General features: G+C 41.6%; 1 protein-coding gene across 2 annotated transcripts in view; it reads right to left on the bottom strand.

The window, feature by feature from the left end:
• Window positions 1–15,218, bottom strand: part of LOC137970779 (myosin heavy chain, striated muscle-like) — an 81,374-nt gene that overhangs the window by 5,723 nt on the left and 60,433 nt on the right. For both annotated transcript variants that reach the window (XM_068817342.1, XM_068817341.1), the window contains exons 31-45: window positions 14,470–14,548; window positions 14,124–14,183; window positions 12,919–13,104; window positions 11,144–11,340; window positions 10,477–10,609; window positions 9,836–9,973; window positions 9,343–9,421; window positions 8,169–8,284; window positions 6,279–6,403; window positions 6,122–6,194; window positions 4,865–4,933; window positions 4,451–4,501; window positions 3,746–3,874; window positions 2,452–2,652; window positions 1,570–1,740 (exon numbers count right to left, since the gene is read on the bottom strand). In XM_068817342.1, coding sequence (XP_068673443.1) covers window positions 1,570–1,740; window positions 2,452–2,652; window positions 3,746–3,874; window positions 4,451–4,501; window positions 4,865–4,933; window positions 6,122–6,194; window positions 6,279–6,403; window positions 8,169–8,284; window positions 9,343–9,421; window positions 9,836–9,973; window positions 10,477–10,609; window positions 11,144–11,340; window positions 12,919–13,104; window positions 14,124–14,183; window positions 14,470–14,548 — 1,807 coding nt within the window. The remainder of the gene's footprint in view (window positions 1–1,569; window positions 1,741–2,451; window positions 2,653–3,745; window positions 3,875–4,450; window positions 4,502–4,864; window positions 4,934–6,121; window positions 6,195–6,278; window positions 6,404–8,168; window positions 8,285–9,342; window positions 9,422–9,835; window positions 9,974–10,476; window positions 10,610–11,143; window positions 11,341–12,918; window positions 13,105–14,123; window positions 14,184–14,469; window positions 14,549–15,218) is intronic.

The following is a 15,218-nucleotide window of genomic DNA, read 5'->3' as shown; positions in this document are numbered from 1 at the left end:
AAACCAATCAAAACTCGAAGTAATTACACATAGCCCACACAAAGCGCAGGAAAATGTGCACGCGCGAGCCACGATTGGTTTTGGTTTCACTTCTGATTGGTTGAAAAAAATGGCGCGAGGACTTTCAACCAATCACTGAGTGACGTAATCATAAACCAAAGTAATTCACTAATTACTTTCGAAACTCAATTGAAAACCACTCTATAAGCAAGAGGATTTGTTTAACAGCTGATTGCAATCCATCCAGTAAAACTGAGAGGACTGCCATATACAAGTACAGCTATCACATTGGGAAAAGGCTTTGACGTTTGTCCGTGAAGGTTTCGTATTTGCGCGCAAGGACAAACGGAGGCGGATGTTTGAAATAAAACTGACTACCAAAGGTATCTCATTTTTAATAGTTTCTTTCTCCCTTTTCATAACTTGCGCGATAGCTGAAAACTTCGCTCTGAGTTAATGACATCTCAGATAGAACGCGAGCAGTAATCGTCCAAATTAGCGGGCCCAAATTTTACACTACAGCCCGATAATTTTAAAAGCGAGTTTAACAAACGACGAAGGCTACAGGGACGTTAAAACACGAAAAAAAATTCATGCTGCACGTACTCTGCATAGAGCAGTTTTCAAATAACTATCGAAAGTAATTATGCGACTGCAACTGCTTCGCTTGATGACTGGGTTAAAAATCTCGCGCCAGTTTATTAACCACTGAAACAATGAAAAGCAAACCAAAACCAATCACTACTTGCACGCGCGACTTTTCCCGCGCTTTGAGCAAGTTACATGGAAATGCTACGATTTTGGATTGGTTCATTTGGCTGTTTGCACGTGCTGATTGGTCGAAGTAATTACTCTGGTATTTGTTTTTAAAAACCGCTCTCGCAACGGCGTGAAACGGCAACGTGAGCATGAAATCGAGGATCTCTCATTTTATATTTTCACTCTGAAACCACTCTTACCAATTTATTTTTAGGATAATTCACCCATACTATGTGACATGAACGAGATTTAATAATCACGAAAGACTTACGATGGTGCAAAGTTATATTTTGAGGTAACATTTTCGCCAACGTTCCCATTGTAGATCTTGAAGCCTCTTGAAGAAACAGCAGGCATCTTTACTAACCTCGCTTTTTACTAAGGGCGTTGCAAGTTGCAGCTCCTAGATTTTTGCAGTTTCATTTGTGGCCCTTAAGGCGCCCGAAAACGAGGAAACATTGTTTCCCCGAAATGTTTCCTGGGCGCGCAAACGAGGAAACATTTGCTGAGGAAGCAAATTTTGCTTCCGCAAAAAATCTCCTGGGGACGCGAACGGGGAAACATTTGCTTCGGCAACAATATTTCGTCGTTTCCGGGCGCCTTTTTGATTCGCACTCGCAGTTGAAATGGACAGAAGGCGAAACGTAACATACAAGTAAGGCCTGAGAAAACGATGACAACTAGAGATACGAGTTATTTCATTAACCGTTTTCGACAGCTGAGCAGCAAATTTTAATCTGGCGTTTGCTCAGTTTTCCCTAAACGCCACGCTTCTCTTTCTCTCTGCCTCTCATTTCTCGACTTTCTTACCCGTTGCTCCAGTTTCTTGATTTGATTCTTAAGTGCCTTGCCTCCTTGGGCCTCGAGCTCTTCAAGTTTAAGTTCTAGTTCTTTGACTCGACGCTCGGCTGATTGGCGGCCGCGGTCTGCATTGTTGTAGCGATCCTGGGATTGAGCCAGCTCTTGTTGCATACGCTGGAACTGTTGATTACAAGGTAAGTAGTGTGTCACAGTTCTACGACAGAAAATCGTGGAATATATAGATATCTTAACCCTTTCAGCCGCGATAGTGCCAAATGGCACTTATAGATTTTACTCTGTCTAACGCCAGACGATTTTACTCGTCAATGGGGAACCCCTCGGGGCTTAAAGGCTTAAACAAAATGAACGAGTGAAGTGCAGTTTAGCGAGGGAGTCCTATGTTAAACAGCTGATTCCCACCGTGTTCGATTACTAATACTGCACTATGAACCTTGTACATGCAGTTCATAAAGAAAGCGAAATGACGAGGCGAAAAGAGTGAAACATGTTTGTTACTAGTTGAAACATTCACCTTTGTGAAGAAAAACATTTAAGTTTCGGTGCACTTTGTCGACAAACTATGCTTTGAAGAGGTTTTCTCGGTGATGAGATGAAATTCAACAAATTAGACCAATGGTAAAGAAATTTGTGGAAACAAACGTTGTCCTTACAGGTTGTCAAGCTGGTAACTTGAAGGCCCACATTCGCCCAAAAGTCATTGCTCACCGTGACTGGATTTCGTGTAACACAAAATTACCAAAATAGCTGACATGTTTCCCGGGTGATTCGCATGAGTGCACTTAGCCAATCAGATCATGCATTTGGACAAGTCGTAAATGAATTTGAAAACAAACAAACGACCGGAATGACTTTATGGAGGTTTGAGTTTACCTCAATCGCAGCTTTTTTAGCCCGGTCGTCGGCATTTTTAGCTTCGTTCTCCAGATCTTCTGCCTCTTCTTGCAAGGTGGCAATAGAACCTTCCAGTTTTTTCTTTGCTTGAACCAATGCATTGTTCGCATTTGTGGCTTGCGTCAAGTTATCCATCGCCTCTTGTCGCTCATGGTCCATCTGCTTTCGGAGACGCTCGGCCTGGGGTTATACAAACATAAAAGTTGTGCTTCAAACGGAGAATGAACATGAATGAACACATGAATTTAAGGAAAGTTTTTTATTTCAGAGCGTGACCAAAATCATGACACGAAGAAAGAGCAAGCGTTGTCTATAACTTTGTCGCAATATGATTGGTTTATTTCTCAAAATGGGCGTTCCTAATTGTTTATTACATTGCGTGACAAATTGACGCGAGCATGTCGCGTACAGCGTTGTCTAGACTCTCATCGACAACGGCAAACTAGCCAATCAGATTGCGAGATTACAAGCAATTGTGGTAAAAAGCTACTTTGACAATGTTATGACGAAATTCATGAACAATAACAGGTCAGACGCATGAAAAACTGACATCAAATTGTTAGCTTGAATAAAAACTCTGTCACCCGAGGATCCCACGTACTTTTGATGCTTCTGTTTGATACATCAACAACCACCTCTAGTTTACTTTTATACTCGTACCCTCGTATTTTGCTGAAGTGAATTGATGGAATTTAACTAAAATGGCTTACGAGGTATCCGGGGTAGCAATAGCAGCAAGTGGAGCCGTAAAAGAAAACATTTGTGAAAGCAACAATTCTTATTTAAAAAGATTGGGGAAAGGTAAACAAACACAAAAGCAATTAAGTGAATGAATAACTAAACACTAAAAATCGCGGCCCAAAATCCCGAAATGAAATTCAAAAGTTCTCTTTCAAAATCATATGGCCTGTCCAAGAGCGGCACCAAAGGTATACGTTTGGCAAAGACTCCTCTAGTTTGGTGAAAGTCTACGCTCAAAGAAGGAAGGTTGGAATGAATCAGCAAATACAAAAAGAAGCAGAGATGGGCAAAAATTGAACAAGATTAAAATGGATTGAGATTGGATTTTTTTGAAAACAGTTCAGCCAAACAGTTTTTGAAAGTTTATCTCCGTTGTTTGTAACTTAATTATGCATGCTTGGCAAACATTTTTTGCCAGGAAGCTTTGATTTGTGTTGTTTAAAAGAAAGTTCTGGGTTAAGGTTAAGTTGCATAGCGAGTAAACGGTAAAACTAAAATGACCTGCACTTCCGAGGCACAGTGCAAAATTTACCTGTTCTAGTTGGTTGCGCAGATCCTCTAATTCTGATTGGATTTCACCCACGCGGCGCTCCGCCTTCGACGCCGCTTCGCGGGCATCGTCTCGACCACGTTGCTCATCGTCCACCATCATCTGTAAATCCTACAAACAGCACAGAAAAAAAAAAACTGAACACTTGAGCTAAACAGTCCTCATTTTTGCAAGAATTTTGCGGCCCTGGCGTGCAACAGATTCACCGACTTACGAACACTTGCCTACTGCGTTTTCTTGGAGGAAATCCAAACGCGCGTTTTGGAATGAAAACCAGATTTTTCGAAAATTTAATCTTACGAATCCACACCTAAAGGCAGGCAGAACTCTTATATTGGCGGCCTTAAAATGCTTAGAGACTCTTCTATACTCTTTACGAACAAAATTTGAAAAAAAAAATCGATCCAATTATGAGGCCACTTGATCGGCTATTTACAGATTTCCCAATCCGGTCAAAATTTGCAGTGTTCCTGATGCAACGAGTTTCTCCATGGAAAGGTTTGGAGAATGTGTTTGTGATCAGTGGAAGGCACCCGTGGAGTAAGAACTCTTTCCGGATTCCAGCGGTTGTTGCCGAGGACAAAACCTTTTTCTCGTATCACCCTTTCCTTTGTTCAGAAAAATCCACCTTATTTCGGAAACTGAATCAGGATACGGACCTTCCCAAGGAAAACCCAAGACACTGACCTTTACTTGCTGTTGCAGTTTCTTCAAGTTCTTCTGGAATTCTCCGTTGGCCTGCAAAGGAAAGAAAAGGGATAAACTAAAAATCTCCCTTCCAAAGATAGCATTATTCACCCCTCCCATCCTTGTCCTTCATTCTTGTTTTTTCGTACCCCAAGGCAAAAGCGCTTGGCTATTACGATGAAATAAACACAAATATTGATTCTGTTGACTACCTACAATAGTTTCGCGGCTCAAATCCCTCGTTTAGGGCATGCCAAGTACAACAAATTGTTCTTTGTCAAACTTATCGTTTATTAATCAAGTCCACTTGAATTGGAATGTTGTCCCCTAAAAGAGTTGCTGTTCTGTACTGCGAACAGAACAGAAATGTTACAGCTAGGCAAGCAATGGGCGTGGAAAACAGCGTCATTTTACCTTCAAAGCGTTGTCCAAGTTGATTTCCAGTTCATTGTTAGCAGCGTCCAAGCCTTTCTTCGCACGCATCTGAAAGGAGAATTTATTGTCAAATGAAAGAATGAGGACGGTTAGAAATGGATTCTTCACTCATTCAGGAAAGTTATGCCGTGTCTTGAACTTGCATGTCATCCCTGAAAGCGCCGACGAAAACTCTTCGAAAGCGCCGAGACTTTTAGAGTCGATTTTTGGTGTCATAATTCCTTTGAGTTTTCAACCTACCACGTTTCATGACATTAAACTTTGAAATGCTTCGCATTTCCTCTCTTGGGAAACCTCTTGTTGCATTCAAGTAATTACTTACTGGCCCCATGGCCAAAGGTAAGGTAAGGACTTCTACGCCAACTTTGACGTAGCCTATGTAACTTAATAGATTACACGGCGGCCATGTTGAGTACAGAGGGATTAAAAACTCTCGTTTTTGCGCACCGAAACTCGTTTCGAAACATTTCAACTTGAGGCTCGGGGTACGAAATCTATTGTCTATCGCCAATATGGCTACCGCGCGGATAAGGCCCATTTGTAGACATAATAATTATTTGTTCTTCAATTATTTTTTTCACAGTTCCGAGGTTCGTCTTATCATACACGTGTATGGTAAGCTCGTTCACTGGCACTGGGCGAAAGGTCAACTGAAAAAGTTCCCAAGGCAGGATTCGAACCTACGACCTCCGTAAGACCCGCTACCCATCGAGCTGCAAGAGCTCCGCGGGCTCTAAATACACGTGCATGTTCCACGATTTCTAACGAGCTTTTCGCTGTTCCCGTGTATATTTTTTTAAAGAATGTTAGCATCGGCAACGAGCGCGAGTACGAGAACAAGTACAACTTGTACTCGTTCTCGAAGTCGCGCTCCACGTTTTTAAGAAAGCGTATAACACGAGTTCCAGTCTGAAGATAATACTATCATGGGAAGAAATTCACATTTCGGCGCCAGTTTTGAATGAGTTGCTGTTGTTTCCATTTTTTTTTCTAGTGGAATTCTTTTACAGTTAAGGGCAAAAAGCAAACGCAATTTCCTTTTGACACACTCGTACTTTCCGCTCCGACTTTTTGATGTTAAGTCGTCGCAGACCAACTTGCCGGAACGAGTCGTTGAGCAAGCCGGGCTGCGCAGTACGGATGCGCAGTAATCAAAATCCTCGAACTCGTAGTCGAAGTCACACTCGTTGTCGATGCTAACATTTTGTATTGATTGACTTTAAACAATAGATTTACCAAGTCGCTCTTGGACTTGACTTCGGTTTCCAAGGAAGCTTGCAGACTCTCCAGTTGGCGAGCATGGTTCTTGCTAAAAGATTGAGAGTTGATATAAAACGTCATAAGCACATACGAATTGTTTGAAAACAAGGACACATCAGTGCCGCATGCATACCGTAGGTTGTCAAGCTCCTCGTCTTTGTCAGCGATCCTCTTATCGGCTTCTTGTTTGTACTGATTCAGTTCAAGCTGAGCCCGCGTCACTTTAGACTCCTCGGCTTCCAGAGCTGCTTCGACTTCCTATAATACAGAGCATAGTGTGACGTAGAAAGCAACTCACAGAGCTCGTAGGGCATTTGTGAGAGCCAATAAGATCTGCGCCAGAAATGCAGTTTCTTAATGAAGTGGTTTAAGGTATTTTTTTCATCTAATTCACGTGGTTGCTGATAAAATGACCCATCCACACCAAAGCGTTTTCCGTTGACAGGAATCATTTGTGTGCGTTTTTGCACACCAGCAACACAACAATCCCCGAAAAAGCCGACGAAAGCGAAGTATTTTGAAAACGTCTTTAAAAGGGGAGAACTGTAAACGCATCGTTTGGACAGGCGCAAACGGAGACATTTAGGAAAAATGCCATCAAAGTGAAGGAATTTTTCAAAACGCATGGGCGTGGATGTGCGGATAAGAAGAGTTTCGTAAAAAGCGTCAACGATTTCGAGCGTTGTAGTGTAGGAAGCCTGGCACGAAACGAAAACGCTAACGTGGACCCAGTTTTTTCATTTTGAGCGATGAAAACAAGAGGAAACGTTCCAACAATAGTATCCTGTACCGTGCCCGAGAAGAACACAGCCATGTGCAAAATCAATGAAACTGGATTCTCGCGGTTGGATAGGAAAGGAGTACAGAATCAAGAGCAATCACAAGTCCATAGCCCAGGAGGTGTCGACCTGTCTCGTTTGGCTTTGGCTCATCAGCTTACTGTCTTATTTTAATTCAGAATACGGGTCCCGCCAAATTATGGCCAATCAGATTGGGACTGAAGACCACAACGCCTCTTATTGGTCGGCAACCATGTAGCCCCACGACGGATTGTTCGTGCTAAATGCAAAATCGTGGATCGTGCAAGTTTTTTAAGAAACGACGACGACGACCATGGCAACGCCAACGCCAAAAAGTAGTTGAAAGAACCAAAATGATCGTGCAGCACGTGCGGCACATTTTTCTTCCGTACTCGTCACAACGTCTACATGACATGACCAAATTTAAGGTTTTGACGACAACGTCGACAAACTACAGTGAATATTTCAGTTTCATTTAGTTACTTTAAATCCGTCCGTACCAATCCAGTTATAGGACACTTTGCCCACATTGCATAATATAAACAAGATGGAATAATCATGAAATAAGTGGTTTGCAACCAATGTCCAGAGATATAGGCCAGTTTTAAACGTCGCATTTTACATGTGGCCGAATCGAATGCAAATGAGAAAAACCTATTGTTTTCGCTCATTTGCATTAGATTCGGCACATGTAAAATGCGACGATTAAAAAGGGGCCATAGATAACAACGCTGCAATGTACAATTGCTAGAGGACGAACAAAGGGAGCTAATGAGAGATCTTTTGTTTTCGTCCACTAACATGGCGGTGATGACGTAATATGAAAACCATCTATACTTAGAAAAGCTCAAACTTATATTTTGAACTAACGTTTTCGTCGCCGTAGCCGTCGTGGTTTCTAAAACTCCTTAATACCGAAAATGGATGGGGTGAATTCCATCGCAGATCGAGCCCACTGGAATTAGGGACTTCCGTAGTGATGCACTTGAATCGTTTCAAATGAAAATTGTTTTCGCGCGTGAGCTAACATCGCCTACTCTCGCAACCTGGCCCGGGTTGCTCGAAGCATGGTTAGCACTAACCAGCGTTAAATACCATGGAAACCTATAGGTTTTGATACCTCTTAACTAACGGTTAGAGCTAAACGGGCTTCGAGCAAGCGGCCCCTGGAAAACACGAATGTCGTTTATTCTGGTGACAACGTCAATGTTGACAGGCATTACCTCCAAGTTGCTTTGTAGTTCATCCTTCTCCATTTCTAACCTCTTCTTAGCCTTCTCGATTTCCACAACAGACTTGCCTCCCTCTCCAAGCTGCTCCGCCAATTCCGCAATTTCGGCTGATGGATTTAAGTTTCAAACAACTTTAAGCGTCAGCGGATCGACATGAAAGGTTGTTTCGCCGGGGAGAGGGGTGGGCGCGAAGAGGGAGGGAGAATCTCCAGAGAATTTTTTTTGGACAATAATTTAAACACGAAGGCTTGTTTTTAAAGAAATAGAGCAGCCCATCCCCACCAACTTGACGTGTGTCGTCGTCAAAAATGGCCGCCAAATATAGTGACTGAGGTTGTACTTTTTATTCTTTTGCGGCGATTTTCAATGTCAGCGATCTTACAACAATAAGATAAGCAGTACTTCCGAATCTAATACTGTCAACTCTCCGCTAGAGCAGTTTTCAATCGAGTGTCGAAAGCAATTAGGTAATTGCTTTAGTTTATGATTACTTCACTCAGTGATTGGTTCAAAATTCTCGCGCCATTTTTTCATTTCAATCAGAAGTGGAACCAAAACCAATCGTGGCTCGCACGAGTTTTGATTGGTTTACTGGATTGTCTCCGTCCTTTTTGATTGGCCAAAGTAATTACTTTGGTTTTGGTTTTACGACACTCGATTGAAACTCGCTCAAACGGACACTCTCGTAAGAGGACAACTTTACTTACTTAATTCCCCATTTTACCTTCCAGTCAACCTCTGTATTTACATTTTCCCGAAAGCGGACGCTCTTTCGTAAACGGAAGCGGACACTTTTGAAAATGAAAATTTAAATTTTCTTTTGTTTGCGGTCTCTCTTAAGCGTACACCTCACTTCTAATAATTGACTTCTGGCAATGAAATTTGTCTTTAATTTGTAATACAAACAAAACTATGACCTTTGATAGTGCAACAGAAGAATGGGGTCGGTTTCGTCAAATATCTCCATTTCTTCGCGGGAGGCAAGCTGTCCGTTCATTTAACATGAACAAGAGTACAACATTTATTTGTAGTGTCACGTTATGGGAATAATTCTCGTAAGCGGACAGCTCTACAAACGGACACTTTCTCCAATTCCCGATGTGTCCGCTTAAGAGAGAGTTGACTGTTCTATCAATGTAAAGCGAGTTCAAGTTAAGTTGCCAACCTTCGAGCGTCTTCTTTTCTCTCTTCATAAGTTCCATTTGCTCACTCATTTCATCATTCAAGCCTTTAAGCTTGAACATCTAAGGAAAAAAAAGAGTTTGTCGTTTGATGATATAATGTATGAAGCAGTTTTGTTGTTAGCATCTTTGGAAGCAACCTTCATGTATTGGGTATGATGTATTGGAATTGAACTGATGCGAATGAAGTTAGTTATCGTACATTGACGCATACATCTCGGAGTTAACACGACGAATGATAGATTTAAATGGAATCCCCGCTCCAGCCGATTCCACGACCGTAGTTGCAATTAGTTTCAGTCGGAGGTGACACGGCAGACCTAAAATGCTGAGTTGTCTGGTCCGGCTTTCGAATACTGGACAAATGCGAGTTCTTTTACACTTAACCCTTTGTCATTTTCAAGCACGTTTCATTTCGTGCACTGACAAATGGCTTCTTCGTGGCTATTAGCAAGGGTCAAAATTTCATCGACTAACCTCTGTGGAATAATTGCGAGCTTCTTTCTGAGCATTGTCCACCTCAGCTTGCAGGTCATCACACCTTAGCTTCCACTCATTTATTTGCTGGTCGAATTTCTTCTGCTTCTTCTCCAAGTTGGAAGCAGCCGTCTGAGCCTGTGAGAAGAAAAAGTTGTCATTCGCGACCTATTTGAAGCTTGATCTCTCCAGTGGGAGTGTATCTGAATTGCCTGACAAAAATTTAAGGTTACGTCAAGATAAAAATAAACCAATGGTCAATAAGCAAGACAGCTCAATTGTACAACCAACTTTCAATACCAAGCTCCTTCAGGTCTCCCGCAACTCACTGATAGACAGTCCGCTGCTGTTCGGAGCATTCCGATTTTTGTCCGAGTATGTTCGGACCTAGTCTGCGAAAGCATCCGGGTTTTTTTCGGCTCTAGTTTCACCCGCCGAGCAATTTCTTTTCGGGCTCGGTTTCGCAGACGCTTTTTCTCAGTGGGTAAAACTAAAGCGGAAAAAAACCGGATGCTCTCGCAGGCTAGCCCGAACCATGACCGATAACAACATCTCTTCATTCACTCGTCAAAAAAAAAAAAAAAAAAAAAAAAACATTCAACTCGCTCGTGTTAAAGCCAATGATACACGCATTATCGAACCTTCTCTAAGTCAATGAGAGCGTCTTCGAGATCGGAGTTGAGCCGGTTCTTGGCCTTCTCAGCACTACTGGCTTTCTGACTGGCACTGGAAAGGGCCTCTTCCGATTCTGTGAGCTTCTGGGTGAGCTTGCGTCTGTTGAAAGAGCGAAGAACCTTTGTTAGGTACCGCTGACAAGGAGCCAAATTATTGAAAAAATCGACTCAAATGCCTGAGACTTAAATGGTAAATTTAGGTGTACCAGCCCTTCTGATTAGTCAATAGATATAAATAAGAAACAAAAACTGGACACCTTTTGCCATAATCCCGTTTATATTCCTCGCTCGAATTTGTTCTGCAAACAAAGTTACAGCCACCCAACCGGTGTAGTGTTCGTGGAGATTGATTGTCTGGTGTAAAAACCGAAGAAAAGAACTTCACTAAATTGTTGCGCCATGTACTTGATATTTATCCTTTTCACGTTTGATTTCAATCAACAGATACCTTTCTTTTGCCCAATTCTTTGCCGGACCATCACACAGTGGCAATGATAATGCGCTCCCCGAACCCTTCCTTTACGAAACCTCCCCCCCCCCCCCCCCTTCTCCTCCTCTTCTGGGCCCTGGCGGGTGGGGGGGGGGGGGGGAGGGAAGCAGGAAAAGAAAGAGAACAATGGCAGTCTGCTCTTACTTAGAGTCCTCCAATTCGTCGAGTCTGCCAGACACTTCCTGGTCGAATTTAGCTTTCATCTGAGTGACCTCCGCATTAGCTCTCATCAGCTGTTTTTGCAGATCCGCTTTTCCGTCCTCCAACTCTTCAATTTGTTCCTGCATGCTGTCAAGATCGGCTTCGGCATTCTTGAGTTTGTTCTGAACGTCGAGTTTAAGCTGATAACAAACAATAAAGTTTGAGTTCCCCTCTAACCTTCTTTCGGCAACAGTTCTTTCAGTACTGAACGCAGCATAAATCAGCCCGTCACTGATTACCCGCACTCATTAATAAAACGACCCACGCATTAAGTTGAGCGGACTAAATTGGCAATTAGGGAACTTAAGCACGCGCGTTTTTGAGACGCGGACGGCAACCGGAAGTGAGCTGTTTTCACTTTTAACTTGTCTTTACACAACCATATTTAAATTGCTGAGTGTCTTTCCCCATTAGAGATGATTAGTATAAAAATCTGGGAGACACCACTGTCCTGGCATGCGAAATGCTCTCTTCCGGTTGCCGTCCGCGTCTCAAAAACGCGCGTGCTTAAGCTCCCTAATAATGTTAAACTAGGGCCGGGTGGCACTAGGCTACAAAAAAAATCATCACGAACTCCCAATTTCCGAAAAAAAAAAAAAAAAAAAAAAATTAGCATACCCAATTTTTTATTCGGTATTCTAACAAAAAAATCGGCCTGTCTGGAGGCAAGACACTGGCTTCTGTGAAGTTTGGTAGAGTTTGTTAGGTTCTCGCGCTTTAGTTACACTCGTCCAAGTTTTGCGGATGACCAAGTTTTTTTTGCAAAGCAAATAAAAATCCGGTAATGCGCGACCGGGCCGTAAGACAGACTGTTATAACTGATACATTTGTCTACAGCACTCCTCCAAACAACGGAGCCAAATAAGGAGATCACAGTTAAGTGGAAGAGTTAAATATATGAATCCTCTTTCTTAACATCAACAGGGTTTTCGCTTGAGGCCGGACCTTTCAACCGGTTGTTTACCATTTCACGGTTGGCACGTTTACGCTTCTTTTTCTTTTCTTTTTGTTTTTTTAAATAGATTCAATTTAAATTTTTTCAAGAATCCATGGGCTGAAAAAACACAAGATAATCGCGCAATAAATCCTTCAAACTAACAACGCCTTATTTTGCGTACTAAACGGAATACTCGATCTGTTGGCATTTCAGACACGCGATAAGTTAATTTTTTTCCTCCAAACTCAAGAATGTAAACAGCATTTCTGAGAGTTTTATTTACAGTAATTCATAAGGGAACCAGACCTCCTTGAGGGTTCGCTTCCAGGGCACTGAAACGGAAAATAACCCTGTTCGGAACTCTCATCATCAAATCCGGTACTTTATTAAAAAGCTATCGAAAACCCTGCGTCAGAATAATTACAGTTGATATAATCGCAACTTCCCTCCATGTCTTCGTCGTTCTTGCTTGGTTTTTCTTTGGTCGCCGACTTAAGAAATCTCGAAAACACTCTTAACGGAACATGCCGCGTTAAAAGGCCATGTTGCTGACGATAAGTTTCCCGTGAATCCTGGGTAGTTCTAGTTCTTTGCGAGTATGTTGGGGAGGTAGGGAGCAAAACTACCATTTTAACATGAACCGTCAAACTGGCTATTTGCCGGCCGCAACAAAGGACTGCAACCAGCCAGAGTTCACTACAAAATTAATCCATTATCAAAACAACCTATCAAAATATGTTTGGAGACGTCAGGCGAGTTAGCAAATCATTCAGTAGCTTACTCTTGTTTCTTCCTCATTGGTCCGTTTGAGTTCCTCCACGGCTGCTTCGAGGTTCTTCTTCCCTTTCAATAGTACATTGATTTTATTTTCGTATTCTTCTACTTGTTTCCCAAGATCTCCGCTCTCCTGGGTTAGACGACCACGAGAAATCTCCAGTTCAGCACTTTGTTTTTTGAGCTCTTCTAACTGCGATCAAATAAAACCATTATTATTATCATTATTATTATTATTATCATTATTATTATCATTATTATTATCATTATCATCATCATTATCATTATCATTATTATTATTATCATTATTATTATTATTATTATTATTATTACTATTATTATTACTACTACTATTACTATTATTATTGTTATATTTTCTTTCTTGAACTTCAAGTTTCTGGCCCTCTGATTGGCCAACTCCATCTCGGTTATCACATACCTTATGAACTTACATAGCAACGGATTCAACCGGTCGTTTTTTAAATCGAAACAGCTCAGAGTTCAATTATTCAATTTGCGCTTTTTAGTAACGAGACTTTTAGTCAACTAGGCGCTCAGAGCCTCGCCGATTCGTTTACCCGATCTCATATCCAGTGGGCACAGGGAATAATTATTAAATATTCTTTTAGCTCCAAGTAAATAATCAGTACATCCCAGATCATCTTGGAGGATTGGAGAGCAGGTTTGATGCAGTGGTGAGAGCGCTCCCCTTGGGTTCCAGTTCCTTCTCAGTACTCTGCGTCATATGTGGGTTAAGTTTGTTGGTTCTCTAATCTGACTTTAAAAATTTTTATCTCCAGGGACTCCGCTTTGACCTTAAAAAAACCAACCATTCATTTGAAGGGCTGCCGACGCTCAAAACGGCAGCTCACAAATCAGTTTCTTGCAATGGTTATTTTAACTTTATTAGCTCGTTTGAGATAACAAAATTTCTAACCTGCGATTTGCTTTGCTTCGATTTTATGAAATTTGGTTTCATTTGCAGTCTCCACAATCAGTAGAGCACTTGTCCTTGGTTATGTAAGCTCGAGTTTTAATGAACAGATAGAAGAAAGGTATTGAACTAGGTGTTCAAATTAATTTAAAGAAGGACAGCTTTTGCGTGGATCCAGATGTTGCTAATTTCGACGCTAAGTCCTTGGCTCGTAAATCACGCCCTCATTGTTAACTTAGGAGAAGCAAAGTCAATTAAAGTCATGGAACAAGTCTTACTTGATATTTGTGATCATTGAGTTGCTCTTCGAGGGCACGATTCTGTTTGTCTGATTGAGTCTAAAGAGCAAGAAAATATCAAATGCAGTTTAAATCAACATTTTACAAACAACTTTAATTTCTTTCCTAATCTTGGACTCTTTAATTGAGGCCAACGCATCATTCAACAGGGACACCATAGCCTGACTTCAGTTCGCCGGATCAAATTTAAAAAATAACCAACAACTTCTAAAGAATAAAATCATGGTTTGAACGCTTTTTCCTTGATGCTGAGATGTTGTCTTTTGTCTTCGAGCGAATACCTTGAAATTGGAAATCTCTTATGTCTACAAAAATAATTCCATACCTTTTGTTTCTGTAGTGTTTCCAAGCTGACAGAAAGATCGTCTCCTTCTGACTGCAACGCGTTCTTCTCCTTTTCGACTCTGCAAAGAAAGATGAAAAAATACATATACAAATATGCTTCACTTGAGACATACAGTGTGAGGTACGACACCTAAAGTCAGTCAGGCAAACAGAAAAAAGTTTCCGCCCTTATGATCGGCGGTTCTTCAGCCATTGGCACCGGTTGAAAGCTTTCGCGTGAGTTGTGACGGCTATTGGAAGCGGCTGAATGTGTTCCCGCGCTTTGAAAATCATTGTTCTTGTGCTATTGTGCTCATTTTCAAACGCTTTGTAGTTACTGGGGAGTTTTAATAACGAGAATATCAATGACAACGGGATGTCAAAATGTAACTTTGTTCAAACATCCTTTGATGTTGACCAATGGGGCGGCAAACAGTTTTTTAACATCGCTGTTGAACAAAATCGAACTGATGTTGAACCAAATGTTGGATCTCTTTGCCCGCGCCTTTAGCGCTAGTAGCGACTTGTTTGGCAAGTAGTACACATGGAGCAACTTGTCGCAGAGACCTGTCGCTGCGACTTGTCACCTAGTGTGTTCCGGCCTTTAAAGTTGAATGTTCAAGCTTTCCGTTGTCAAAATTTAAAGTTCCGTTTTTTAACGTTGTTAGGGAGTAACACGACGGCTACGGCGACGAAAATGTCACTTCAAAATACAAGTTTGAGCTATTCTAAGTATTTCATGATCATTCC

Source organism: Montipora foliosa, chromosome 9, assembly GCF_036669935.1.
Source record: "Montipora foliosa isolate CH-2021 chromosome 9, ASM3666993v2, whole genome shotgun sequence".
Classification (NCBI taxonomy): Eukaryota; Metazoa; Cnidaria; class Anthozoa; order Scleractinia; family Acroporidae; genus Montipora; species Montipora foliosa.
The sequence above is the reverse complement of the archived record's forward strand: the minus strand, read 5'-3'. Positions and strand labels throughout refer to the sequence as shown.